General features: G+C 50.3%; 1 protein-coding gene across 1 annotated transcript in view; it reads right to left on the minus strand.

Moving 5' to 3' along the window:
* PGBD5 (piggyBac transposable element derived 5) overlaps positions 1–25,522 on the minus strand; it is a gene marked incomplete at its 5' end in the record, with an annotated part of 93,742 nt that extends 68,220 nt beyond the window's left edge. The window contains one exon of the mRNA XM_080823701.1: positions 25,204–25,522. Coding sequence (XP_080679827.1) covers positions 25,204–25,522 — 319 coding nt within the window. The remainder of the gene's footprint in view (positions 1–25,203) is intronic.
* Between the last annotated feature and the right edge of the window lie 713 nt (positions 25,523–26,235).

Raw genomic sequence — 26,235 nt, forward strand, 5'->3', positions numbered from 1 at the left:
TGAGGCCTCTCTCCTTGGCTTGCCGATGGTTATCTTTTTCCTGTGTCTTCTCCTAGCCCTCCTTCGTGTGTATCTGTGTCCTAATCTCTTCTCGTAAGGACACAGTTGTACTAGATAGGGCCCACACTGACTTCATTTTAACTCTATCATCTCTTTAAAGTCCTATCTCCAAATACAGTCACATTCTGAGCTGCTGGGAATTGGGACTTCAACATACAATTCTGGGGTGGGGGGCACATGTTCAGCTCATACAGACAGGAGGTGGTATCTAGCAGAGCAGATGCTCAGGGTAGGGCTGGAGGCAGAGGTCTTCCCAGAACAGACCATAAGCCCTTAGAGGACAGCGCCAGCCCAAGGCGTCTGCGCTCCTGGCACCTGACTCCTCCCCTAGAGTTCCCAGTCTGGGTTTGCAGGGGCTAAGGACCTCCCTCAGGGCCAGCACCGTGACATCTGCTACAACTTAACACCCAGCAGGGGGTCCACACCTCACCTCTGGAGCAACTCATCTGGTAAAAACAGAAAAGGAAGGGCAGGACACACAGGGTGCTCTGATCTGAGCTCAGCAGGAGGCCCTGACTCTCCGCCCAGACAACGGAGACGGACCCAGCCAGGAACCCAGCAGAACCTTCTCCCCACAAGATTAAATGGTTCTTTCAAAGTCAAGTCCTGTTACTTGGCAACCCTGGCAGGTTACTAAGGTGGCAGACTCAGTCTCAGGGGCAGCCCATCAATTAGCAAGAACACGCCAAGAGAGGGTGGCCAGATTTAGCGAGATGTAATACAGGATGCCTAGCTCCATGTGAATTTCCGATAAATAACAAACAGGTTTTCATACGGACAGGCCCACTGAAACATTTATTATCTGAAATTCACATTGAATTGGCATCCTATATTCTATCTGGTGAACCTAGTCCCCCTCAAAAATCCTTCCCCGTCGTGCTGATGCCCACTTGGCATCTCCTCAGGGAGCCAACTACTCAGTGAGCAGAAGGTTCTGCCCGGAGATGCCCAGGGGAGCCCTTGTTCTCAGGAGGGTCCTTCTGCAGAGCTAACCCCTCCCATCGGTCCAGCGACTTCAGCACGCGCTCTCCTTATAGGGAAAGGGGTTAGGCCTGCCTCTTTGATGCCAAGGATCTCAGCCACAACGGCTTCTACACTGGTGCTTGGACAGCTGTCATCAGCACTGCTGTCACCGTCGCTGGTGATGATCATCTCGAGAGGCAGAGGGGACGTGACTGCACGGGGTCAGGAAGACGCTGCTGAGGGCACCTTCACTCACTACTGAATCTAAACTTCTAGCAAAACGATGCCTATTTCCTCTCAGCACTGGTGGGGATTCCTCCAACGCTCGGTTCCCAAGGTCGAATCGGCCAGTCCATGTGCGTACCCGGCTGGGCCTAGGTCCAACACACACCTCGGATCTGCACACCTCGCAGCGTCCTCTCCTCCCCCATCTCCTTTCTCCTATCAGACTGTGGCAGGGGCCACATACTGTGCTTCCCCCTCCCCCCGCCCACCCTGTGCTCAGATCTCAATCCTGTGCTCAGAGTAGCTCTCCCAAAGTTACACTGGGCCACATCATCCTTTCTTAGGAACACTCCAAAGGCTCCGACTGCACGCCAAGTAAAGAGCCACGTCCTTAAGATGCTCTAGAAGGCTCCGACGAGCCACCTCCACCCTTTACCCTCGAGTCTTCCCCCCTCACTCCCTCCCCGGCAACCTGCCCCACCCCGGCACCTGCCCTCCTGGCACACTTCCACGCAGGCCTCATGCTCTAGCCACTCGCCCAGCTGGATGGGAGGAACACCCACTTCCCAGGTGTGCACTTGGCCAACTCCCTCGCGTCCCGAAAGCTTCATTCAGATCTTATCTTCTCAATGGGGACTATCTTGTCTGCTCTATTTAATTCCACGATTGAGGCCCCTTCCCTGGTCCATCATTCCCAAGCCCCCCCATCCTGCCTGCTGTTCCTTCCCTCTGAAACACCTCCATTCTGATGGGCCATCTGTCTGTCCCGATGGTTGCTTGTTTCTGCTTCCCCCTCTAGAAGACAAGGATCGGCTTTGTCCACTGATGTACCTGCATGAAGACAGGTACGATAAATACTTGTTTGGTTCACTGTCCACCGTGTGGCTACAGAACACCAGTAAGAGGGCAAGCGCCAGCCCTCACTGAGGACCCCGTCTGTGCCAGGCACCATGCAAGGGACTTTCTCTACGTTAGACACGTTGATTCTCCTAACCATCCTCTGAGTCTGCTTGATATGCTCCACTTTATGAGAAAATGGACTCAGAAAGGTCCCCGGGCTAGGAGGGCCCAGGGTCGGGATTCTGACAGAGCCAGTGGGGCACTGGCGACTTCTCATGACTGTCTACACTTACCCTGGAAGACCACCATCCCCTTCAGCGCTCGGTCCCTCCCACCTGAATTCCTGGCATCTCCCAGGAGGGACAGCTCCCTGCAGACAGTCACACAGGGACAGGTTGTATGGTCTGAGGAAAGGACGTTGGCCTTGGTTCCTGAGTCGCAGGAGCCCCTGGGGTCACAGAACTCCCAGGTAGTGAGCATCCTCGTGGGTCACCTTGACTCCAACCCTCACCCACCGTGGAGGCAGACAACGCACGTCAGACCCAGCGACGCTCACAGCCCGTTGGGGGGCATGAGGGGGCGGCCCAGGGCTCAGCGTGCAGACAGGCTGGGTGACGGCTGCTGACAGCCGGGGCTCTCCTCACGGGGAACTCCTGACTGTCCCCCGCGGGACCTCGGCACCAAAGGCCCACTGCTGGGGCAGGAGAGGAGCGTGAGCAGCAAAAGGCCCTGAGCAGGGCTCCGAGAAGGCCCCGAGAGCAGCCCCTGTCACACAGCCTGCTCGGAGGCCGGAGCGCAGCCACAGGGCCCGAAGGGCTCGGTCCCCGGCACGGTCGGGCTGGGGAGCTGCCTGCGGCCTCCAGCTCAGAGCCCCCACGGCTGCAGCCCTGGGTCCTTCCCTCCGAAGGTGGAGGTGGCGGCCGGACCCAGAAGGAGAAAGCACTGCGTGAGATGTTCACTGTCCGCTCTTTTCCAGAGGGCGGAAGGACTGAAAGCATGCTGGCGTTAGAAAGGAGTCGGGCTTCACACGTCCTCAGTTTCCCGCCCTGGGATTTCCGCTGCCCGGCATCTCCCAAACTAGAGACCTCGGGCCTCCAGCCACATTCGCTGTCGCTGCTAGTCCCTGGCATCCCCCCCTCCTCTGTGCGCCAGCCTGTGTAGGGCCCACCGGTCCACTGCCCCCGCCTCACCCCCCACCGCGCAGCGCTAACACCTGCCAGCCCCCGACAAGACAGGAGGTGACCTGGACAGGAATGTAGTGTAGAGAGAGCGGGGGTGGGGGGCCCAGGGGCTCCCAGACTGTCACACCTTCTAAGACAGCAGGCCCCCAACCCAGAAGCCCCTGCCAGGAGCGCTGGCTGATTGCTGATGGGGGGGAACTGCCTTTGGGTCCAGCTAAAACCTCTGATTCCTCAGATTTCCCCAGTCTTTCCTGGAAAAAAAGAAATGACTAATGCCAACCATTACTCATCATATTCTATAACCAACCTCACGAGCAACAGATTCCCTGAGGATTGACTCTAAGTAACACCGACATCCACGTACACACGTGAGTAATCACCGCAAAGGGAAGGAGCCTGGGGTGCTCACTGACCAAGCAAGCCCCACAATAACTGTTTACCCTTAGGAAAAGCCCGGAAGGGTTCAAGCAGCAGACAGAGGGGAGGGAAAGGGATGCGTGTTCACGGAGGACTTTGTATGGGCTTGACCTACACATGCTTTACAGACACGTGACCCCTTCCAAAAAGGCAGTAAGGTAGCTACTATTCCCCCATTTTCCAGATTAGAAAACTGAGGCTCAGGTTAGGTTACTTTGCCAAGCAAAATCAGTAGAGACGGGAAAGTTGGAGAATTCCAGGATTTGGCAGGACTCAAAGGAGACTCGGGAATTTTGACTCAGAAGTCTCTTATTCTTTAATAGTCTCAAACTTAACCCGACATTACATCAGGAATGGTCCAGGTTCCCTCAGATCTGGCACTGGCTAAGCTCTTCGGAGGATGCTGACACGGCCTGGGCAAAGGTCTCGGAGCCCGGCTGAGCCCGCACCAGGAAACCATGCCCGCCTCCTCTTGGCTCTGAGAATCTGGTCTTTTAATCTCCAGGTAGAAAGTGAGGAAAATAGGTCAAGCTAACCTCGAAGACCAAACCCGAAGTCTTTTGTGATCGCAGCAGCAACATTTTAATATGCCTCAATTATGTAATATTCAGTCGACGTAGAACACATGCCACCCCTGCCAATGGCAGCTTCAAGCCTCTGCTTACACGGTCACTGAAACCGGTATTTGAGAATGAGGTTCTTTGGGGCAACTTCTGCCCTCAATGGCTTCTCATATTCATCCAAGCAACTACCAGACCAAGTCCTTGTTGAAAAGCTTGAATAATGGGCCTTGGGGCGCCTGGGTGGCTCAATCGTTCGGCGTCTGCCTTCAGCTCATGTCATGATCCCAGGGTCCTGGGGTCGAGTCCCACATCAGGCTCCCTCCTCGGCGGGGAGTCTGCTTCTCCCTCTCCCACTACCCTTGCTTATATTCCCTCTCTCGCTGTGTCTCTCTGTGTCAAATAAATAAAATAAAATCTTTGAAAAAAAATAACAGAGAAACAGAATGACGGTGAATCCAAATATTACAAATATTAAGAGTATGTTGTCCAGATAACTTTAGAAAGAATATCTTTCCTTTTAGAACTGATGGTTGGGGGCGCCTGGGTGGCTCAGTGGGTTAAGGCCTCTGCCTTCAGCTCAGGTCATGATCCCAGAGTCCTGGGATCGAGCCCCGTGTCGGGCTCTCTGCTCAGCGGGGAGCCTGCTTCCTCCTCTCTCTCTCTCTGCCTACTTGTGATCTCTGTCTGTCAAATAAATAAATAAAATCTTTTAAAAAACAATTATATCGAACTGACAGTTGTTCACAGTCCAAGATGTAAGCATGGGAGGACTGTGAACTCGCCTCTTTCCAGAGACGCTTGGATCTACAGCTGGGTATAAAAAGTCTCCCTCTGAGAAAGACTTGAAAACTAGCCAAACAGCTCTCCCGCAACAGAGGAGAAAAGGCCACATGGAGGTGGGCAGGAGAGGCGGAGGCATGGTCTTGCCCAAAACCCCACCCCAGGGCAGTAACCCACAATCAGGAGGGCTCTCAAAAAGCGGGAGCTTCTCCCTGGGGGGCCGGGGGTGTGTGTCCCACAGCAAACATCCCAACCATTGGGACCTGCACCAGAGAGATGAGCCCCCAAAATGCCTGGCTTTGAAAACCAGCAGGGCTTAAGTCTAGGAGACCCTGAAGGCTGCACTCTTGAAGGGCTTGGGCACACACTCGCTCATCCTGGGGACCAGAGCAAAAGCAGCTCCATGCTGAGCACGGAGCCTGATGCGGGCCTCGATCCCACAGCCCTGAGATCATGACCTGAGCGGAAATCAAGAGTCAGATGCCCAGTCAGCTGAGCCACCCCGGCGCCCTGTGAAAAAGATGTCTGCTAATCTTCAAGAGTCGGCCAGAGGGGCAGGGTCCTGTTGGGACTCTCTCCTGGATGGCGGCACTGGGGGGCACCGTTTCTCCACTCTTCTTCTACCTTGCTAGCACTGCTAGTGCGGGCAGGTGTGTGCGGTCCTTGCAATCTCCCCCTGCCGGCCAAAGTGGGGGGCGTGCCCACCCCTGTACTCTCCAGCTGCTTCACTAAAGCCAGCGAGCGAGCTCGGACCACACAGGGGACTCTCCTTGATGCCCCAGCGGGGGCTTATCTTCCTGACTCCCACCCAACTGAAACAATCAGAGAGACAGCTCTTGGCCGGCTGCCAACCCCAGGGCACTGCACAGACAACTGACTGAACACAAGCCCAGTTTCCTGTGGGGGGAAAAAAAAAGCCTCTTCACTTGTCCTAGAGCTTCAGCCTGAGAGGCAGGCTTCAGGTTTGCCACATGTCTTGAGGCTCTGAAGGTGCTCCCAGGGAGCAGAGCCCAGGACACACCATCTGCACGCTCTGCGGGTCCTGCTGTACCTCACCAGTACCTCCCAGAGAGGAGCGGATACATTCATCTGGAGCCCTGATTTTTGCACCTGCTGCCCAGGGTCTGTTTGCAGGTCCCAAGGGATCAAACCCCTCACTCCCCGGGGAGAAGCTCCTGCTTTTGTAAACCTCTGGTCTGCCTAGTCTGGAAGCCAGCAGGGTTCACAACTGCAGCCCCATGGGACGGTCTGTATCTCCTTACCTTAGGAGCGGTGGGGTGAGGTTTCTAATCAGTCTGAAACCAGGAGCCGACTGAGATCCCCCCGCCCCCTAGGTTTGGATCACTGGCAGTCCTGGCCCATGCCCAACAACTGAGGCCTATCGAGTACGAGTCACAGACTGCTTTGGCCATCACAAAGGTTCGCTAGACAAGCAAGGGCCAGGGCAAAGCTGACCCACCAGATTCATCCCCTACGCTAGCCCGCTCCTTCAAGACTAGGAGTGGAACTGTTCTGCCTAAGACATAAAAACAGCCAAGCAAACGAGGAAACAGAGGGATATGTTCCAAACAAAAAACAAGGAAAAAAAAAACAGGAAAAAACCTTAACAAAACTAAGATGAGTAATTTACCTGATAAAGAGTTCAAAGTAATAGTCATAAAGACGCTCACTGAACTCAAGAGAGGAATGGATGAACATGAGCCGGGGTGGCTCAGTCGCTTAAATGCCCGACTCTTGATTTTAACTCAAGTTGTCATCTCAGGGTCATGAGATCGAGCCCTGAGCTGGCCTTGTGCTCAGCAGGGAGTCTGCTTCTCTCCCTCTCCCTCTGCCCCTCCCCCAACTTGCACTCAACTCATACTCTGTCTTTGTCTCTTAAATAAATAAATCTTAAAAAAAAGGGGGGGGGAAGAAAAAGATGAACACAGAGAGAACTTCAATAAGGAGACTGAAAAGCACCAAATAGAAAAAAGCACTAAAAGTACTAAAAAGTACTAAATAGAAGTCACAAACTGAAGAATACAAAAAAGATGAACCCCAAAGAGATCCACGCCAAGACTTATTATAATTAAAGTGTCAGAAGTTAAAACTGACAGAAAATTTAAGTAATGATATAAGGCAGAATAATAGAGGTTGCATGATATCATAATTATAATCTTTATAGAATTACCTCATATATTAACCTTCATCATACTAAAGCAAATAGCCCTAAAGAATTTAATGTTATAGTCACTTAATTTAGGCTTTGTGTATTTTTTTAAAGATTTTTAAAATTTATTTGCTTGAGAGAGGTGAGAAACACTAAGAGATCAGGAGAAGCAGACTCCCTGCTGAGCAGAGAGCCCGATGAGGAACTTGATCCCAGGATCCTGAGGTCATGACCTGAGCCAAAGGCAGACACTTAACTGAATGAGTCACCCAGGCACCCCCAGGCTATGAATATTTCAAGAAAAAGTCCTATTTGCAAATTCATCTAGTGAAGATGAATTAAAACCAGAAAGTCAACTCTGCCACCTTAAAAATCCAGGAACAGAAAAAAAATTCCACGAGCAGGTATAATACCATCCACAATAAATCACTTTCAATCCAGCCCTGAAAATTAATATACAGAGTAGGAAGAAAGCATTACAGAAAAATTTTGTTTTCATTAATCAAGCTGGAAAATAACAGGCCTTACACAAATACCTTTTAGGAAGACAATTCTTATAGTTTTATGTCTACGGAAACTAACTTTAGCCTCAAAATGCATGTTAAAACAATGATTGTAGACTACCTACCACTTTCAGTCGTCAGAAGATGAAAAATGGTCAAGAGTCACCCAAACTGAATTCTGGTTCCTCTTGGAAAATGTGTTCCTGAGGATTTTCTCCCTGAACTATTGTGCTCTTTCTGTACCTTACACAGCAGACACCGCGACGCACAAACACATCCAGAAGGCCTTTGAGGGCTGACAGCCTGCTGGAGTAATGAGGAATTCACCCGGGTTTCTGCCTTTCTGCTGGGCCCAAAGAATTCTGGGTAACCAAGGTGACGTGTCATGAGAATACAAGTGTTCCTCACACCGTACGTATCATCTCCTCAGGGTAGACACCAAAATCCGTGTTCATATATGAAAATCTGAGATGCGTACAGAAATCAAGGAGTGATTTTGTCATCTTGAAAGAAAAACACACTGTTGCGATGCCACATGCCTAGTCTCTCCTCAAGTGACTGCAGGAAGTAGCAACCGCAGTCAGAAATCTCAGAAATAAAAATTAAATAAAATTAAAGTAAAATAAACATCTGAAGTTTACTCCTGAAAATATTTTGAGAACAACTGTGAGCAATAAACCAGGGCTTAGTTCATGAGACTGTGTCAGTGAGATTATACCATCCGACGTCCTGGTCAAATCCTCATGTCTGGGAGATGGAGGGACGTCTTCATCTTCCAGAGCTACTGTTAGGGGGAAAGGTGGAGACAATACCGACAGAAGTCCCTACTTTGGCAGGAGAGCCGAAAACACCTTGCCCCTCCATAGCCCCAAATGAAAATAAACATCTTGGGGCGCCTGGGTGGCTCATTGGGTTAAGGCTCTGCCTTCGGCTCAAGTCATGATCTTAGGGTCCTGGGATCGAGTCCCGCTTCGGGCTCTCTGCTCGGCAGGGAGCCTGCTTCCTCCTCTTTCTCTGCCTGCCTCTCTGCCTACCTGTGATCTCTCTTTCTGTCCAATAAATAAAATAAATAAAATCTTTTAAAAAGAAAAAACGAAAAGAAAAGAAACATCTCATTTTACAAGTGTACAGCAGTGACTATGCAGCAGGAGAAATTATTATTATTATATTATTATTATTATTCCTGTACTATATCGTCAACCTTTTGAATTCTGACACCTAAAATTTTTAATAAAATATGAAGGCTTTTTTTAAAGAACAAAAACTTCAGACTATATCTTTATCCTAGAAGTTCCCCCTACAACTGGCTTCTGTCGTGGCAAACATTCAGCCATTCAGATAAAATCTGTATTTAGTGCTTCATGTGTATGCACATGTAAAATAAGAGGACAGTCATAAATCTTTAAGATTGTGTATAATAACAGTGAAATAGGATTCTTGATACACAAGGTCTCGTTCTGGGGAAAACAGCTGGGGGAACAGTATGCTGTTTTCAAAATGATGGAGGGGAAATATGCATTCGGTTATGAGAAAGGGAAGGAGAACGAGACCAAACATTACTAAAAGGGAAAACAGCTTTTTCTGCCATCTTTCCGTGCCGTGGTAACAGTGTGCACGAATGTCCCGACGGATGCCCTCAAGAACATTAACAATGCTGAAAGGAGAGGCAAAGGCCAGGTTCTTAGGAGGCCCCTGCACCGAAGTCATCGTCCCGTTTCCTCACTGTGATGACGAAGCATGAGTACATCGGCAAATTTGAAATTACTGATGATCACAGAGCTGGGAAAACTGTTGTGAATCTCACGGGCAAGTTAAACAAGTGTGGCATGACCAGCCCCAGACTTGATGTACAACTGAAAGATTTAGAAAAGTGGCAGAATAACCTGTTCCCATCCCTCAGGTTGGTTTCACTGTATGGAAAACTTCTGCTGGCATCATGCACCATGAAGAAGGAAGAAGACGCGCAGCAGGGAACATCCTGGGATTCCCTTTTCCTAGAAATATAATCTACACCTGCACGTGAAATGCCTCAATGGAAAAAAAAAAAAAGGAAAATAAATTACAGTCAACTGATGTTTGACAAGAGTGCCAAACAATTCAATGGGGTAATAAGAACAGTATTTTACTCCCAAGCAGCCACATGCAAATAATGAAACGGAAGCCCTGCCTCACACCATACAGAGAAAATAACCCAAAATGCATCAAAGACATAAATGTAAGCATTAAAATGATAAAGTTCTTAGAAGAAAACACAGAGGTAAATGTTAATGGTCTTGAATCTAACAATGACTCCTCAGCCATGACACCAAAGTACAAGCAACTTAAGAAAAATAATAAACAAATACATGGGACTCCACCAAAATGTCCCAGTTTTGTGCTTCCAAGGACCCCATCGACCACGTCAAAAGACAAGCCACTAAATGGGAGAAAATATTTGCAGATTATATATAAGGAACATAATCCAGACTGCATGAAGAATTCTTACAACTCAAATAAAAAGACAACCCAGTTAAGAAATGAGCAAAGAACTTGAATACACATTTCTCTAATATTCAAATATATACATAAATATATAAATGTATATATAAATATATTTTATATTATTTCATATATTTATACAAATTTATATATTTATGTAAATATATATTTATATTCTTAAATATATTTAAATATATATAAAATATGAAATATATAGTATATATTTATAAATATATATAAGGTATATATAAAATATATGGAACAATAAGCACATGAAAATATGCTCAACATCACTAATCATTTGGGAAATCCAAATCAAAACCACGGTGAGATACCACCTCCCACCATGTGGATGGCCACTATCAAAAACCCAAAAGCAAGTGTTGGCAGCATGTGAAGAGCTGGAACCTGTAAACTGCTGGTGGGCTTGGCAAACAGGGCAGCCACATTAGAAACAGTTTAGTAGTTCCTCAAAATGCTGAACACCAAGTTGCCATATGACACTCCAATATCACTCCTGTGTATGTAGCCGAGAAAAATAAAAACTATGCCCACATAAAAACTTGTGCATGGTTTGGGGTTTATTCATAATAGCAAAAAGCTGAGAAAAACCCAGGTGTTCATCAGCTGATGAACAGATAAATAAAATGTGATCTACCCAGATTATCCAGTGAATAATCACATTTTACAGATAAATAAAATGTGATTATTCAGCCTTTAAAAGGAATAGAATTTTGATACGTGCAATGACACAGAGGAGCCTTGAAAACATTCTGCTGATTGAGAGAAGTCAGTCACAAAAGACCACATATTGCGTAATTTAATTTATCTGGAATTTCCAGAATAGCTAAATCTATGGAGTCCAAAAGAAGACTAGTGGTTGCCTAGGGCTGGTGGTGATGGCTAAAGTTTTCTTTTGGGGATGATGAAAATGTGCAAATAGTTCAGTATAGTATAGTAAACCATACTAAAAGCCATTATATTGTACACATTTGATGGGTGAGTGGTATGGCATGTGAATTATATCTCAATGAAGCTGTTATCGAAAAGATGCAAAGAACTTCTATATTTATCAAGTAGAAAAAGAATGAACTTGATTAAAAACATCAAAAATGGGGAAAAGAAAAACAAACAAAATAAGATGGGAGGAAACATGCCTGTTTATCATTACTTTAAATATATACACACTGACTTCTTCTACTAAATCAAAGCACCTACCGGGGGGTTACAGATGCATGCTGTTCAAGAAATGTACTTAAAATGGCAAAAGGGATTGAGAAGAATGTGCCAGGCGAGGAGATACCATGCAAAAGAGGAAGCGGGGCGCCTGGGTGGCTCAGTGGGTTAAGCCGCTGCCTTCACCTCAGGTCATGATCTCAGGGTCCTGGGATCGAGCCCCGCATCGGGCTCTCTGCTCAGCGGGGAGCCTGCTTCCTCCTCTCTCTCTGCCTGCCTCTCTGCCTACTTGTGATCTCTCTCTGTCAAATAAATAAATAAAATCTTTTAAAAAAAAAAACAAAAGAGGAAGCAAGAACGGCAAAATTCGTCGCAGACAAGTTGGGTCTAAGGTTATAGGTACTAAGATGAAGAGGAATATTTTTAAAGGCAGAGTCTGGAGAGAAGATATAAAAGGTATAAGCAGGTATACATCTAACAACATAATACCTAAAGACTCTAAAAATGCAAGAACAAGGTAAAATTTTAGCTTTTCAAATGGGAATATCTACTAGAGGGAGGGAAAACCAAGGACACACAGAAAATAGACATTCTTATTTCCCTCAAAAAACATTTCCTTCTTATACCTAAGAAAAGTCACATTTGTAAAGATTAATTGCATACTTGGCAACAAAGAAAACCTTTACAAGCCTTCCAAATTAAAGATTTAAAGGACAGTTCTTTGATCACAATCCAGTAGAATCAGAATTAGATAACTAGGTAACAAAAAATTGAAACTACATACAAGTGAAGAAATACAGTCTTCGATCAAAGAAGAAATCATAAGAGGACTGAAGAAAATCTTGAAAGCAATGGGAAGGAGATTATTTCATACCAAAACTTACAGAAGACAGCAGAAGTTATACTCTAAGGAGATTTTAATGTCAAATGTTTTCAATTTCAAACATTTTTTTTAAATAAAAGAAACTTTGTACTCATTTAAACCCATCAGAAAAGGGCAGCTCAATAAATCAAAAGAAAGGAAGTAATTATAAGAAAGATAAATTTTTAAACTAAAAAAAATATAAGGGCGCAAATAAACTCTAAGTTGTTTCTATGAAAAGACTAATTAAATAACAAAAAAACTTCACATGCCCTATTAAGGATAAGAGAGAGGGAAGATGGGGTGCTGGGGGGGGAGGGGGAGGTGGGGAGAGAGGAAAGGGGGATGGGGAGAGGGGGGTTTCAGGGAGGAGGGGAGAGAGAGAGGGAGAGAGAAAGAGAGTTGCAAAACAGATAAGGATTGGGAACAGAGATATAAAAGCAAATGCATAATATAAAAGCAAATAAAAGAATCATCAAACTGCAAGGCACTTTATACTAACCAATTTGATAACCTAGAAGAAACGATGATTTCCTAGGAAAACAAAATCATCAAAATGATTCAGGAATGGAAAATTCAGAAGATGAGTACCAAGACCAGACAGGTTTGCAGCTGAAAAACCGTCATTCTTCTGTTAAATGGCAACAGGCAATTAAACAATAATAAGCCAATTCACTTTATGAAGCTGAGCACAATTTTAATACCCAAACCTGAGAGGGAGGAAAGGGGAAGTTATTAACAAATCTGGCTTAGGACAGATTAGTTAACAGAAACTGAACTAATGTTAGCAAATAACAGAAGTCAGGCATCTATCAAGGGCTATAACCCGAGACCAACTTGGATTTATTCCAGGAAAATAAAAGGAGCTCAAGACCAGAAAATCAGTAAGATTTACCTCATCACTAAATTAACTGTGAAAAAACTCTAAGACCATAGCAATAAATGCATTTGATAAAAAATAAAGGCACCTGATAAAAGGTGAGCAGCCATTCTTTATAAAAATGAAGATAAAAACAGAAGGATGTTATTCATGAGGGATTATTAAACGGGAAGCACTAGATCAAGAGGTAGATAAAAGGAGCCCATATTTGTTAAACAATGACAGAGCCCCATGAATGCGTGGATATAGGCAAATGTGCTCATGGATGAGCACCAGGCTGTCAACAGGGATTATAGGGACCAAGGCAGCGGTGAAGAGAGGGGAATCTTAACAACAGGGAAGAAGGTAAAAGGAGGATTGCAGTTAAAAATTGTGCATTATACAAACACATGCACATAAGACCGGATATTTCCCCGTGTATCGTTTTTAAAACCCTGTCAACAGTACTAGAACCACCAACCCTTGTTTTCAGCTCCGCAGCCCTCGCGTGCTTTCCCAGTACCAAGATGTGGGGGACGATCCTCCGTTGGTGACATCCTATGTCACTGCACTCCTTAACGGACAGGTGAATCAGCACAGGGGCTGCGGGTCGGAACTCGGGCACGGCCACGCCCACCCCAGCTCCCCGCTCCCCCAGCTCCCACTCTGCCTCTGCAGCGGCGGGCACTTGGAGCTGTTTAGAAGCAGGGATTTGAGCAGTTCTCTGGTTTCCCCTGGAGCCATCTGCATCCATCATGTTTCCCACAGCTCTCCCCAAGTGTTGGTGCCTGGCTCCCCCCGAGCGTTCCCTCAGCTCCTAGCACACCCTTCTTATGAGAGCACCTAGTACTCCACGTCACAGTGCTCTGTCGGTCACCCGCGTCCCTTGATCGACGCTGTGCTGGCTGAGGGCTGGAGCCCCCTCTTGTTAACTTCTCAAGTCAGTTTCTAATGCAGCAGCACCTGGCACATTAGCACCCTGTCAGTATCTGCCAAATGAATGAAATGTACTCAAAACGTAGTATGAAGTCTGCATTCTGAAACTCCTTTTTGGAGCCGTTTGCTTTCGTTCTCCTGGGCAATTTAAAAAATGTCCAACCTTGCTGCCCATAACCTGAAGGGGTGAAAGAATGCTGGCGTGCCCCCTGGGACACGTCACTCTGCCTGGTCCTTTGGCAGCAGGGAGGTTGATCCCGCTCTTGCAAACCCAGCAAGATGGTGGAAGGGGTACGTGGCTGAGTGCCTCCCGTGTCTGACCCTGTGTGACGCCACCTGGTGCCTGCAGCTGCCCTCTGGAAGGTGTTGCTTTAGCGGCAGAGCCGGGAAGGGCACCGAGCATGTGTCTGTCTCCAAAGTCCTGGGCACCACATCACAACGCCTTCCTGAGGGGCAGAATCAAGGACCGTTGCTGATCTTCATTCCTTCCCACCAACGTTGTCTCATACACCATCTTTGGAAGTTGGGGCCAGGGGGCGCCTGGGTGGCTCAGTTGGTTAAGTGTCTGCCTTCAACTCAGGGCATGATCCCAGGGTCCTGGGATCGAGTCCGACACATCGGCTCCCCTGCTCAGCGGGGAGGCTGCTTCTCCTTCTCCCTCCGCCATTCCCCCCACTTGTGCTTTCTGGCTCTCTGTGTGTCAAATAAATGAGTAAAATCTTTTTAAAAAGTTTGGGCCATACTCTTTAGCCATTCTAGTTTCCCTGGGGTAATGGGCCACCTCCCTGAATTTATCTGCATCTTTCCCAAAATCTACTTCTTATCTTCCAGTCTTCTTGACCATAATGAGTCTATAAATTTTCAACAGATAGTGGAAACTTGCACTTGCTAATATTTGCATAACATGTGCACCTCTTTTGATCTCAAAGAAAGGCTTCACACCGCAATGGTCTCTAATCTCCAATCAGGTTCTATTCCGGGATCCCACTGGAATTCTACGCGCATGTCCCCTAAGATGCCATAAATTGTGGTCTAGTTTCCCAGCCAGCCAAGGAAAGCACATGGGAAATCTTGCCGAAGTATTAGTAAGAGCCAACGAAAGGGAACATATTTATCTGCCTCAAATGCTGGGACCTGAGGAAAGCAAGTTTCATTACAGACAAATCAGGAAGGAGGTGCGGATTGCTTTTTATGTGACTCTGGAGCGGAGGTCTGCTCACTCACAGAGGCTCAGAATCTTCACGTAGGACAACGCCCCCCTCCCCCCCTCGCCAAAGTCAGCTGGGGATTCTCAGGAAAACTTTAATGGAAGATATTACGGATTATCCACTTTCCCAAAATGCAGAAGGAACATCTATAAGCAAGACTCGCACCACTTTCAGACAATTACACTTATTTACATTTTTTCTTCCCAGAAAATCATCCTTTCTCCCAATCCCTGATCTTCTCTTTGTAACAGTTTCCTAAAGAAGGAAACAGGTGTCCCTCCATTCTGGTTCCACCCAAAATAATAAAATAAAAACCTTTAAATTAAAAAATTTTTGATTTTTTTGAGAGAGCGCATAAGCAGAGGGACAAGCAGACTCTCCCACTGAGCAGGGAGCCCGATTCAGGGCTCGATCCCAGGACCCTGAGACCATGACCTGAACCGAAGGCAGAAGCTTAACCAACTGAGGCACCCAGGCGGCCCCAAAATAATTCAATTTTTAATCACTTTTGCCAAAGACACTTTTGGGTGGCTTTGAAACATCAGAATCTCATTGACATATCAGTGTCCTCTTCACCATCCAAGAAAGGACTGGGCATTTCTCAGAGGCCTCTCTCCCCTCCTGACCCAGGTCTGAGCCAAAGGCCCTTCACATTAGAGTATGAGGAACAGAAGGGCTGCTGGGGGGGCGGGGTGTGGAAGCACCCAGGGTGGGGGTGGGGGGCTCTGGGGCCCTCCCACTCCCAACTTCAAAGACAGCGCCTGCTTTCCCCTGCCTCATATAGGTACCCTGGGTTTGGCCTCTCTAAGGTTCCTGGTTGCTGAAAAGTTCTGAAAATCTCCTAAGTAGCACAAAAGCCGTCATGTGTGTTTTGGTCACACAGGACAGAGGGAGTTTAAAGGAATGAAAATAAAGCTCCCTGGAATGAGCCAGCAGCTCTGGGCTTCCCCGCACATCTTTCCTGACCCTCAGAACCCTGGGAAGGAGCCCCTTGGTGCAAAGTCACAGGGTGAGCCCAGGCCTCCTGCCCCAGGTCCTCTCCAGCCATAAACTGACCCCCGAGCCCCTTCCAAACCGTCTACAGCCTCAAACCACCGACGTGCGGTTGAACACCCATCTCCAGAGCGCTGGATGCACGTGGCTTCCCGGCACCCTTCCCTGGCCGCTCCCAAAGTCACCGTGGGACCGTCCCTGCAAGGAAACAGGGAATCGAGTTGTATTCTCTGGGTTGTCTTCCCTCGTCGGCTCTCGGGAGTCCTCTCGCAGCGACGCAGCGTGGGCCCTACTGCTCTGAAACCACTCCCCCCAGGAATCCGCTTTTCATCAGTGTCTGTGTCGGCGAACCCGGCTCTTCTAACACCCCCACCAAACGTACGATGAACCAAACGGGGAAGGAGTGCATCTCTGGCCGCCATGCATTTAGTCCCCGACAGCTGTGGCTGAGGCGGGAGTGGCTTTTCTCCAAACGGTGATCTCGATACGAGGTCCTTTTGCCTGCCGGCCCCCAACATCCCTGACGTGTGGCTCCGAGGGGCCTCCACGCGGCCAGGCCTGAGAGTGGAGCCCACCCTTGGGCTCATTTTCCTCTGCCCTGAATCCAGGCAGCGGCCCCCTCTCACAACAAGGGGTGCTGAGAAACAAGGTGCCGCCACCGGGAAGAGAGGCAGCAGGTCAAACAGATCTGGAGAATGACACTGGCCTTCGAGGGCCCCTCGCAAGGGACATACCATTAATTAGCAGATCTGACCAGATACACTGTGTTCCACATTCACGCTCTAAGGGTGGGGTTTCCTCGACCCCTAATCAAAGGAAATATTTCACCCGAGGTCACTTGACCAATCGGTGACTCAGTTTCCTTATACTAAAAATGGGGATAATAATACCTCACAAGACTGTTCTGAGGAGTACACACGTTACAAAGTGTTTAGGGGCGCCTGGGTGGCTCAGTGGGTTAAGCATCTGACATCGGCTCAGGTCACAATCTCAGGGTCCTGGGATAGGGCCCTGTGTCAGGCTCCTTGCTCAGCGAGGAGTCTGCATGTCCCTCTCCCTCGCCCTACAGCTCCTGCCCTCTCTCTCTCTCTCTCTCTCTCAATATATAAATAAAATCTTAAAAAAAAAAAAAAAAAACGAAGTGCTTAGAACACTATCTGGCACATAGTACAGGACACACAAGCACTTGTTAAACACATAAAAGGGTACAAGAGGCTGGCTTCCCTTCAAATTTTTAATAGGCTCCTGTCTGGGGGTCCCTAGCTCTTAGGAAGTGGGCAGGCCGCAGAAGCCCAAGGTTGCAGAGTTCCTCCGAGGCCAAGTTCAGTTTCCTACGCAGGACAGAAAACCTGTAAAATGCATCCCAGACTTGCTTCGCTGCCTTCCTCGTAGGGAATCCATTCCCTCAAGAGTGGCCCAACCTCTCTTCCACTATTTGGGATGTAGAAAACGTTCAGCTCCTTGTAGACATTTCTCCATTGGTGCTGATTCCATCCTCATTTTTAACAATCTAGCTGTGTGTCCCTCTGGTCTTCTGTTCGTTCCTTTATTCAACAAACACTGAGGACTCACCGTGTCCTAACCGTGCCCAGGGTCTCATCCCACACAGGAAAGGTATTAGCTTATGTGGCTGCGAAGAGGGACAGGGGTAAGATAGTGATTTTATATTCTTGGAGGCAGTGACATCTGAACCAAGACCAAACTAACAAGCAGAGCCTGCCATGAAGAACATTCCAGGTACGGGCCCCACAGGCGTGAAGGCTCTGAGATCAATAGATTTTGTGCAGATGGCAGGACAGGGGACTACAGGGGACACTGGAAAGGAAGGCTACGCAGCAGCTGTGGGCGCTGGAGGCCGTGCGAAGGACTCTGGAATTCCCTTTGGCTTTGGCCGGAAGCCACGGGAAGGTTTAAGCGGGGAATCAGCAGATTCGCTTATGTTTGTAAAAGATCGCTCCTCTTCCACAGAAGAAATGGGGACGGGGTGGGGGTGTCCACCAGACTAGAAGCTGGAAATCGAAGCAGATGAAGTTTCCAATATCCTGGCCAAGGAGTGAGTCTGTCGCAGTGCGAGTGTAAAGATCTGCGGTTCTGAACTTTTTAGTAAAGTGGCGTATTAAACAGACAGGAACTATGGCCCGGGGTTCCTACTTTTGTAATAAGCTTTTTCTGAAACTCACAAAGGGGAGAGGAGCTCTCTGCACCACGTGCCAGTCGAGGCGGAACATCGGCGCGCCGCATTACAGGGTGTTTCCGGAGCCTGTTATCCTTTTAGCACGACATCCCTCCCGCCAACGCGAGTTGAGTTGTTCCCTTTCCCTCTTCCTTCTTTCGAGGGCAGACCTCAGGGCTTCTCCACAGAGTCCATCCTCTCTAAGTTCGTGTCTCTCACCGAGCCTACCACATTCCCCTCCCGGTGGGCGCCAGGAAACGCCGGGAACATCTGTATCTGCACCTGAACGTGGGAGCTCGGATCCCAGCTACAGTTACTTGCGCTGTGGTAACGATGACATCATGTCACGTTTCAGGACATTTTCATCAAGAAGGCCTCAGGTCGGGATGCTCAGGGTAGGAAAAGGGTGCGCCCGCCCCTGGGCCGAGCGGCATACCTTCTCTCTCCTCCTGGCCTTTGCCCGAGTTGGAGATGCCCTGTTCCTGCCTCTTCGCCTGAGCAATCTTTAACTGTGCTTCAGGAAGCAGCTCAGGGCCACCTCCGTCAGACGGGCCACCTCCTCCCCAGCCCGCTGGACCAGGTGGGCCCCCCGGAATCCCATATAAATCCCATATAAATCTGCTAATGTGGATCCCACTGCTTCCCAGAGGTTCTTTCTCCTTGTCTTTACTTTGTCTCTCCTGCTGGACCCCAGGAGACAGGTCTCATTCATCGTTTTATCCCAGCACGGTTCAATACGCTGCTGAATTAACACATGGCGTGTCCCGCACGTCGCTGGCGGCTGGATGAACTGGAATGCAGTGTGGCACTATGTACTGAAGCAGGGGTTCTCAGAGCACCAGGGGGCTCGGTCGGTGAAGCGTCTGCCTTTGGCTCAGGTCACGATCCTGGGGTCCTGGGATCGAGCCCTGCGCCGGGCACCCTACTCAACAGGGAGTTCGCTTCTCCCTCTCCCTCTGCCTCTCCCCTCCCTCTCAAATAAATAAATAAAATCTTTTCAAAAAATAGAGTTAAAATAGGGGCGCCTGGGTGGCTCAGTGGGTTAGGCCTCTGCCTTCGGCTCAGGTCATGATCTCGGGGTCCTGGGATCGAGCCCCACATCGGGCTCTCTGCTCAGCAGGGAGCCTGCTTCCCCCTCTCTCTCTGCCTGCCTCTTTGCCTACTTGTGATCTCTCTGTCAAATAAATAAATAAAATCTTTAAAAAATAAATAAATAAATAAATAAATTTAAAATAAATTAAAAAAAAAAATAAGCAGTGGTTCTCAGCTGCAGGAGATTTGGCTCCCCAGGGGACATATGGCAACGCCTGGAGAAACGTTTGGTTGTTGTAATTGGAGGAAAGGGCGCCACTGGGCATTCGGTGGGGAGAGGCCGAATGGAGGCGGCCAACATCTGGCCATGCACAAGACAGGCCACCTCAGCAAAACATCACCCAGCCCACGAGGTCGACAGGGCCGAGGGGGAGACCAGCATCCAATCTAGGACTTGGCAAACCTTTTCCTAGGTTTACATGCTCAAGGGAAATGTATCCATCTGCCAAAACCATGAGAATGTCTGAGCAGCTTATCTGCAGAAGCCCCAAACTGGACACCGTGTAAAAGACCATTAACAGGAGAATGGATAACCGACTACGGTACTTACGTGATAGAAGACTACACACGATACGAAATTTAAGACGCCACATACGCAATAACAAGAAGGAATCCACAGATATCCTGAGGAACCGAACCACCAGAGCGAGGTAACAGGCAAACTTTATCGCTGGTGATGGAACAGAAGCAGGGGGCAGGGAGTGACTGACTGGGAAGGAGCAGGAGGGAACCTCTGGGGTGCTGGGAATGTTCCTGATCCTCATCCGGGTAGCAGCGACACACAGCGTGCCGTGTGCTGGGACTCAGGCGCTGTGTGTGTGTGTTACACCTCAGCAAGCTTTACCAAAGGCAACGGTCCTCTAAGAGCTCCAACGGGCAGGAATCATGCACTGGAGCGGGTCCTCCGAGCAAGCCTTTCTACGGCTTTCCAGTGCACAGCCGGCAGGAGCGTCGCAGGTATGTTTCTGGAGACCTATTTCACCACAGACACCAAAAACCTTACAGTGGGTCCTTGATTTAATTCTGCTTTGGTCATTTTCTGCTAAGTCTGCACACAGACTTAGGCTTCAAGAATATTCATCACAGCAGAACGAATATAAGGGGGAGGTGGCAACAACGCCCACCCAGAGGCAACTGTGTGATACCGCGGACTCATTAAAATCGACGTTTAAAAATGTAAATGGAAAACGACTACAATATATTAATTACAATTAAAGAAGTCACCCAACAAGGTGTCACCGAAGATATATGAGGGATATACTCAATATGATTAACTCTGATTAGCTAAGGTCACGAGGGGTTATGGGATTTCTTATAATTTTATCATTTTTTCCCTAAAATGTATATATATTACTTATTAATAAGAAAAAAATACACAATCACATTTCTTAAGAATAAAGGTGAGTTTTCGACTCTAAAACTGAGTACCAGACCCCACACAACCCCCAGATTCCCAATGGATTCAGAGCCCCGCTGCCTGCAGAAGTGCTCTATCAACGCTCATCACAGTGGCTGAGCCGGATTGAATAAAGAGATAACATTCCAGATTTTCTGTCTCTTATCCAACTGTGGGGATTGGTTACACAAATCCATACATGCATTAGACCTCAGTGAACTGCATACGCCCCGAGGAAAAGTTACAAGCAATTCCTTGTAAAAATACAGAAGTATTTCTGACGGCAAAAGGTTTTAGACGCTATAAAGAAAAAAAATAGAAAGGCACGACCTTCCCTGATTAATCAAGTCTCCCTGGTGAGAAGGCTACCACTTCCCCAGGTAATCTCATCACCCCAGACCTATCCGTGTTTCTCTGTCAAGTGGAGGTGATCACCGCTCTCTCAGAGTACTCGCAAAGGTTTGACGTGGTTATGAGAAAGCACGCTATGAATGGGGACCGCTGCTTGTGATCACTGTCAGGCCCACTGCCTGAACACCACCTCCTTCCAGGAAGCTCCCTTCTTTGAATTCTGTGTGGTAGGGGCACGTGGCTGACTATTAGGGAGCAGTGCATAAGACGTACCCTGTCGCTCACCCAGACGCCCGGTTCCTCCCGGAGCCACCGAATGCCATACAGAGCTAAAGGTGGGAGCAGTGGCTCACCGTGGACACCAATGACAAGGGCCCAGGTACCTCAGCTCACAAACCCATTACGAGCGTATCCGTTTAACTCTAGCTTTAAGATGTTTCTCCTCTTACTTGTCAGTCAAAAAAGACCTTAAGCCAAGTAAACCAACAACAAACCCTAAGATAAAACATTTCACCATGTTAATTTCCAAAGCCCTGTGGTCGTCTCCAGCTTCTCAAGGTCACACCTCCCTGCTGAATGACTACCGAGGGTTGCTGACACGGTACATGGAGAAAACACTCTTAGGAAGTCCAGCCTCTAAGAGAAAAAGCAAACAGCTCAGAATCCAGCCAGCCACGGCAAAGAAACCATCGACAAAGCCGAACACACAGGAGCCCCCGAGCATCTGAGAATCTGCCTGTTCCTTTGCCTCCTCGGAGGGAACGAATCACAAGACTGCTCAGAATAAGAAATGAAAAGGGCAGAAGCCCAGAAAGCAGCCGGGCCTGAATTTCGTGCAGCTTCCAAGGAGTGAGCCCGCCTGCTGTGTCGGTTATTTGCACAGTGGGCAGGCGAGGCTGACAGCTTGAGGGGGTTATTTTAGAGGGAGAGCTGTAAGTCTGATCAGGAGAAGGTTCTGGACCCTGGGCTCCCAGCAAGCATCTCCAGCTTCCAGGCTGACCCTCCCTTCACACAGGGGTTAAGAGGCAGCCCTGTAAGCATGGTCTTTGCATTTAAATCATCTCAAGGGGGCCGTATCTCCAGGCACAACCAGAACCCAGGGAGGAGAGGGAAGGGGAGAGGGAGAGGATACCTCCACTCATATCTGCCGGCTGCGCTTCTGGAGCGCCTGATCCAGGAAGCTAAATGCATGGACAGAACAGAAGGAAGAGTCTGGGAGACTGGAAGACTAGAAGAGCCGCTAGCGGACGAGTCTCAACCTGAACCACAGAAACACCTCTGCCTCCCTGCCCTCCTCCCCTGGGCTGGGCACCAGGTGCCTCCCTACTGCGCGTACTCCAGATGCAGATCCAAGCTCAGGGGTGCCGAGTGCCGATGCCTCTCTCCGGCGCAGGGACTCTAGGGCATCAGAGGGGCTCCCAGACAGCACCTGTAATCTCTAATTTAAAACCAAAACCAAACACCCCAACCAGCCCAAGCCAGCACAAGCAATACATATTTATTTGTAAGACACTGATGCACACATACACGTTCACTTACACACACACACACACACACACACACACACATGCTTTTACAGCAGAAGGCAGGCAGGAAACCTGTTCCCTAAGTCTAGAATCCTTTGCTTTCCTCATCTGCTTCTAGCAGCAACAGCCATTTCTGCTACGGATTTCCTTTTACGCGGGTTGATCACAGATCCAAATGCCACCGTCCGGCTTGCCCCCCTTTCCTACCCCACCGGCCCACTGAGGTCTGTCAATGAACCAGGGAACAAAGACGGAAGGCAGGCCCAAGCTGCCTTCCTTGAAAGTGGGGTTAGGTCCGACACTTTAATAAACCTCAGAGCCTGAGCCTCTCTGCTCTCAGAGTGGCCAGGGTGCAGCTCTCAGACTCTTAACAAACCCGTCCATCTCTCTGCCCCCACCACTGGGCACAAGGGTTTTCTGTGCCCGGCATCTATTTCCAGGCCCCATAAATCATATCCCATTGTTCCAGGCCATCTGAACTCATGCTTAATAAACCATCCACCTCACCCTTCCACCACCACCCCAAATTTCCCGCAGGGAAAGACTGTTTCAAGGAGAAAAGGAAATTCTTCATTAGGGCTGGATTTTAAAAGCAAGCTTGCACACCAAACCGGAAAACAAAATTGGGTATAAATACCATCCAATAACCACTAATGTCTTTGGTTAATGCGCCTGCCTGCCTGTGATTCTCGGGTCCAGGTGTGAGCTCAGTGCACATCCGAAGGAAGCAGAATTTGAACCTGATGCTAAATGATGGATGATCCTGAACTTCATGACCATTTAAGTGCTGCAGTGGCTAGATTAAATTGCTCTGATGCAGAATTTCTCCCAAGTATAGGTTACTGAGAAACATAATATTGCTTGAAAATGTATTTAGGTGCGTTCATCCTTCTCACACCAACACTCATGGCTCTTAGTCATAACCAGGCTTAAGCTAACATGATTCCCCTATTATCCCCGGAGAGGGAAGGAAACAAGACGACATGTATCTCATGTTCCAAGATCAAAAACTGGATCACAGCACTCACAGCATCAAGTCTGCGAAACCAGAGCTCTGGGTACGTACAATTCTTAAAGAGCTAATTGAATGGAAAACAGCCGTCTGGGGCTGGAAACCCCTATGACATTCTGGGAAATGTACGGGGTTTAAAAGGATTATGCAGGGTGACGTGACTTTGAAAATTCCCAAACTCTGAACCGAAGCCTAAATGAGAATATGTTAAATTCACCCATTCCAAAACACAGCACAGTTGACTCGGACCCTATGAGCCCAGCTGTAGCTCAGGGTGTCCACACCGCAGCCTGTCCGTGGGAGGTCTGCAGACCACTCCCTGCTGAGAGAGTCCAGCCAACCCAATCAGCCTACCAGCAGGCTGCGGCACAAGGTCCAGATCCAAGCCCAGGCACCAGCCAGGGTTCCCTTGGGCCTGCCCTCCTATGGTTGAACAATAATCAGAGAGAGCCGCATCGGGCCCAGTACGGCCACTCCCTGGTCCTCAACAACACTGATTGCACACTCTTCCACACACGAAAATGGTGTGCAGAAACAAGGACCTGCCGCAGTAGGCTGCTGAGCGAGGAACAGAAAGCATCAGGGGACAGGTGGGAACTGCTGGCTGGTCTGCACCTCTCCCAGAGGGCAGAGGCCACAGAGCTTCTGCAGGCTAAGCAGAGACGTTTCAGAACTACCTTCCCAAAAAGAAGGCAGTAAAGGAGGGCTTCAAGCAGCCAAAACTGCCAGCAGGCCTGCGACCTCCAGATACCAGGGGCTTGACCATGACCGTGTGGGTAAGCTGAACACACAAGTGCCTTCTGGAGTGAGAGCAGACACCTTAACACTGCTAAACTTGTCCTTTCACTCTTCTCTGCTCTGCGCAAGTGATCCTGAAAGGCATGGACAAAGTTTGTCAGATTCACTGGAGAAAACACGAGCCAGTGAAGAGGCCCCGGCTCGCACTGGGCCTCCCTCCAACGGCTGGCCGCCCCACCCCTGGCACCTGGGTAAGGCTGCTCTGGGGCCATCCACACAAAATGATTTACGCACCCCCCACCCGCAACACACACACACACACACACACACACACACACACACACACACACACACACACAAGCTGCATCAGGCTTTACTAACCTAACTCAAACGCACCCCTAGCAGCCCCACAGGTGTGACTGGCTCGGACACTCTCAGCAAGTGAGGGAAGGCCCCCCTCTGGGTCCTTGCCGGCGACAGGGTGCCGGCCCGGGCCTCCGCCGCATCCTCCCCATCCGCGGGGAAGTCGGAGCGGCCCCCACCAACCACCACCACGCAACCCGATTGATTCTCGCACTTCAAGTCCCCGCTGCCGCGGCCCCATCTGTGTGCGGACACGAACAGCCGCCCTCGACCAGCCGGCCCACGGAGCGTCTGGAGTTCTCCCGGCCCCGCGCTCACGCCTCCCCGGGCCGCCCCCGCCCCCGCGGGCCGCGCCTTACCGCCGGTGTCCTCGAAGCGCGGGGGCGGGCGGTCCCGCAGCGTGGCACTCCAACCCGCGCTGGCCTCGTCCTCGTCGGACTCCTGCGCGTCGGGGGCGCCGGGCGGCGGCGGGGGGCCGGGGCGCTCGTGTTCGTCGTCCGAGGAGGCGGCCGAGGAGGAGCGCGAGGCGGCAGACGTGCTGTAGAAGGGGTTCCCGCCGCTGTCCGGGCCGGACTCGCCGAACACGTCGTCCGAGATGTGCAGGCTCTCGTAGCGCGCGCGGGCCGCCTCGAGCAGCGCCGGCGCCCTCCTCCGCGCGCCCCCGCCGCCCTCGGCCATGGCCCCGGCCGCCGCCCGCGCGCCCGCCCCCCACAGCGCCTCCCAGCCGCACGCGCCGGGCCCCGGGCCCGCGCCGCGGCCCGCCGCCCCCCACCAGCGCAGCCCGCAGCACAGCGCCCGCCGCCCCGCGCCCGGCCGGCCCGCCGTCTTGGCCGCCTCGGGCCCAGCGCCCGGGGAAGCGCCCTCGGAGCTCGGGCGCCGCAGGCTGCGGGCCGCGGCGGGACGCAGGGCGCGCGGGCGGGAGGCAGGGGCTGCGGCCGGGCCCAGGCGCCGCCGCTCCCGCCGCCGCTCCTGTCGCCGCTCCCGCCGCCGCTGCGTCTCCTCGGCGCCCGCCGCGTCCCCGCGCGCCCTCCCGCGGCACCCCGCGCTCCCCGGCCGACCTTCCCGGGCGCGAGCCGCCAGAGGCGGACCCCGCCCCCTCGCACCTCCGGCCCGCCGGCCAATGGGGAGCCAGGCCGGGGCGGGGCCGGCGCGGGGCTCGCCCCACCTCCCTCGCCCGGGCGGGGCGAGGAGAGCGGCGGCGGCGGCGGCGGCGGCAAGGGGGAGGGCGGCCGGCGGCTTCCTCGCCTGCGGGGACGTGCGGCCCGGGACACCCGCAGGCCCCGCGCGGCCCCGCAGGGGGGAGGGAGGAGCCGAGTGGGTGTCGGGGGTGGGGGGCGGACGCGGCCGGTTCTTCCCGCCGCCCGAGCCGCCTCACGGAGCGCGAAGCCCGC

Source organism: Martes martes, assembly GCF_963455335.1.
Source record: "Martes martes genome assembly, chromosome: 14".
Classification (NCBI taxonomy): Eukaryota; Metazoa; Chordata; class Mammalia; order Carnivora; family Mustelidae; genus Martes; species Martes martes.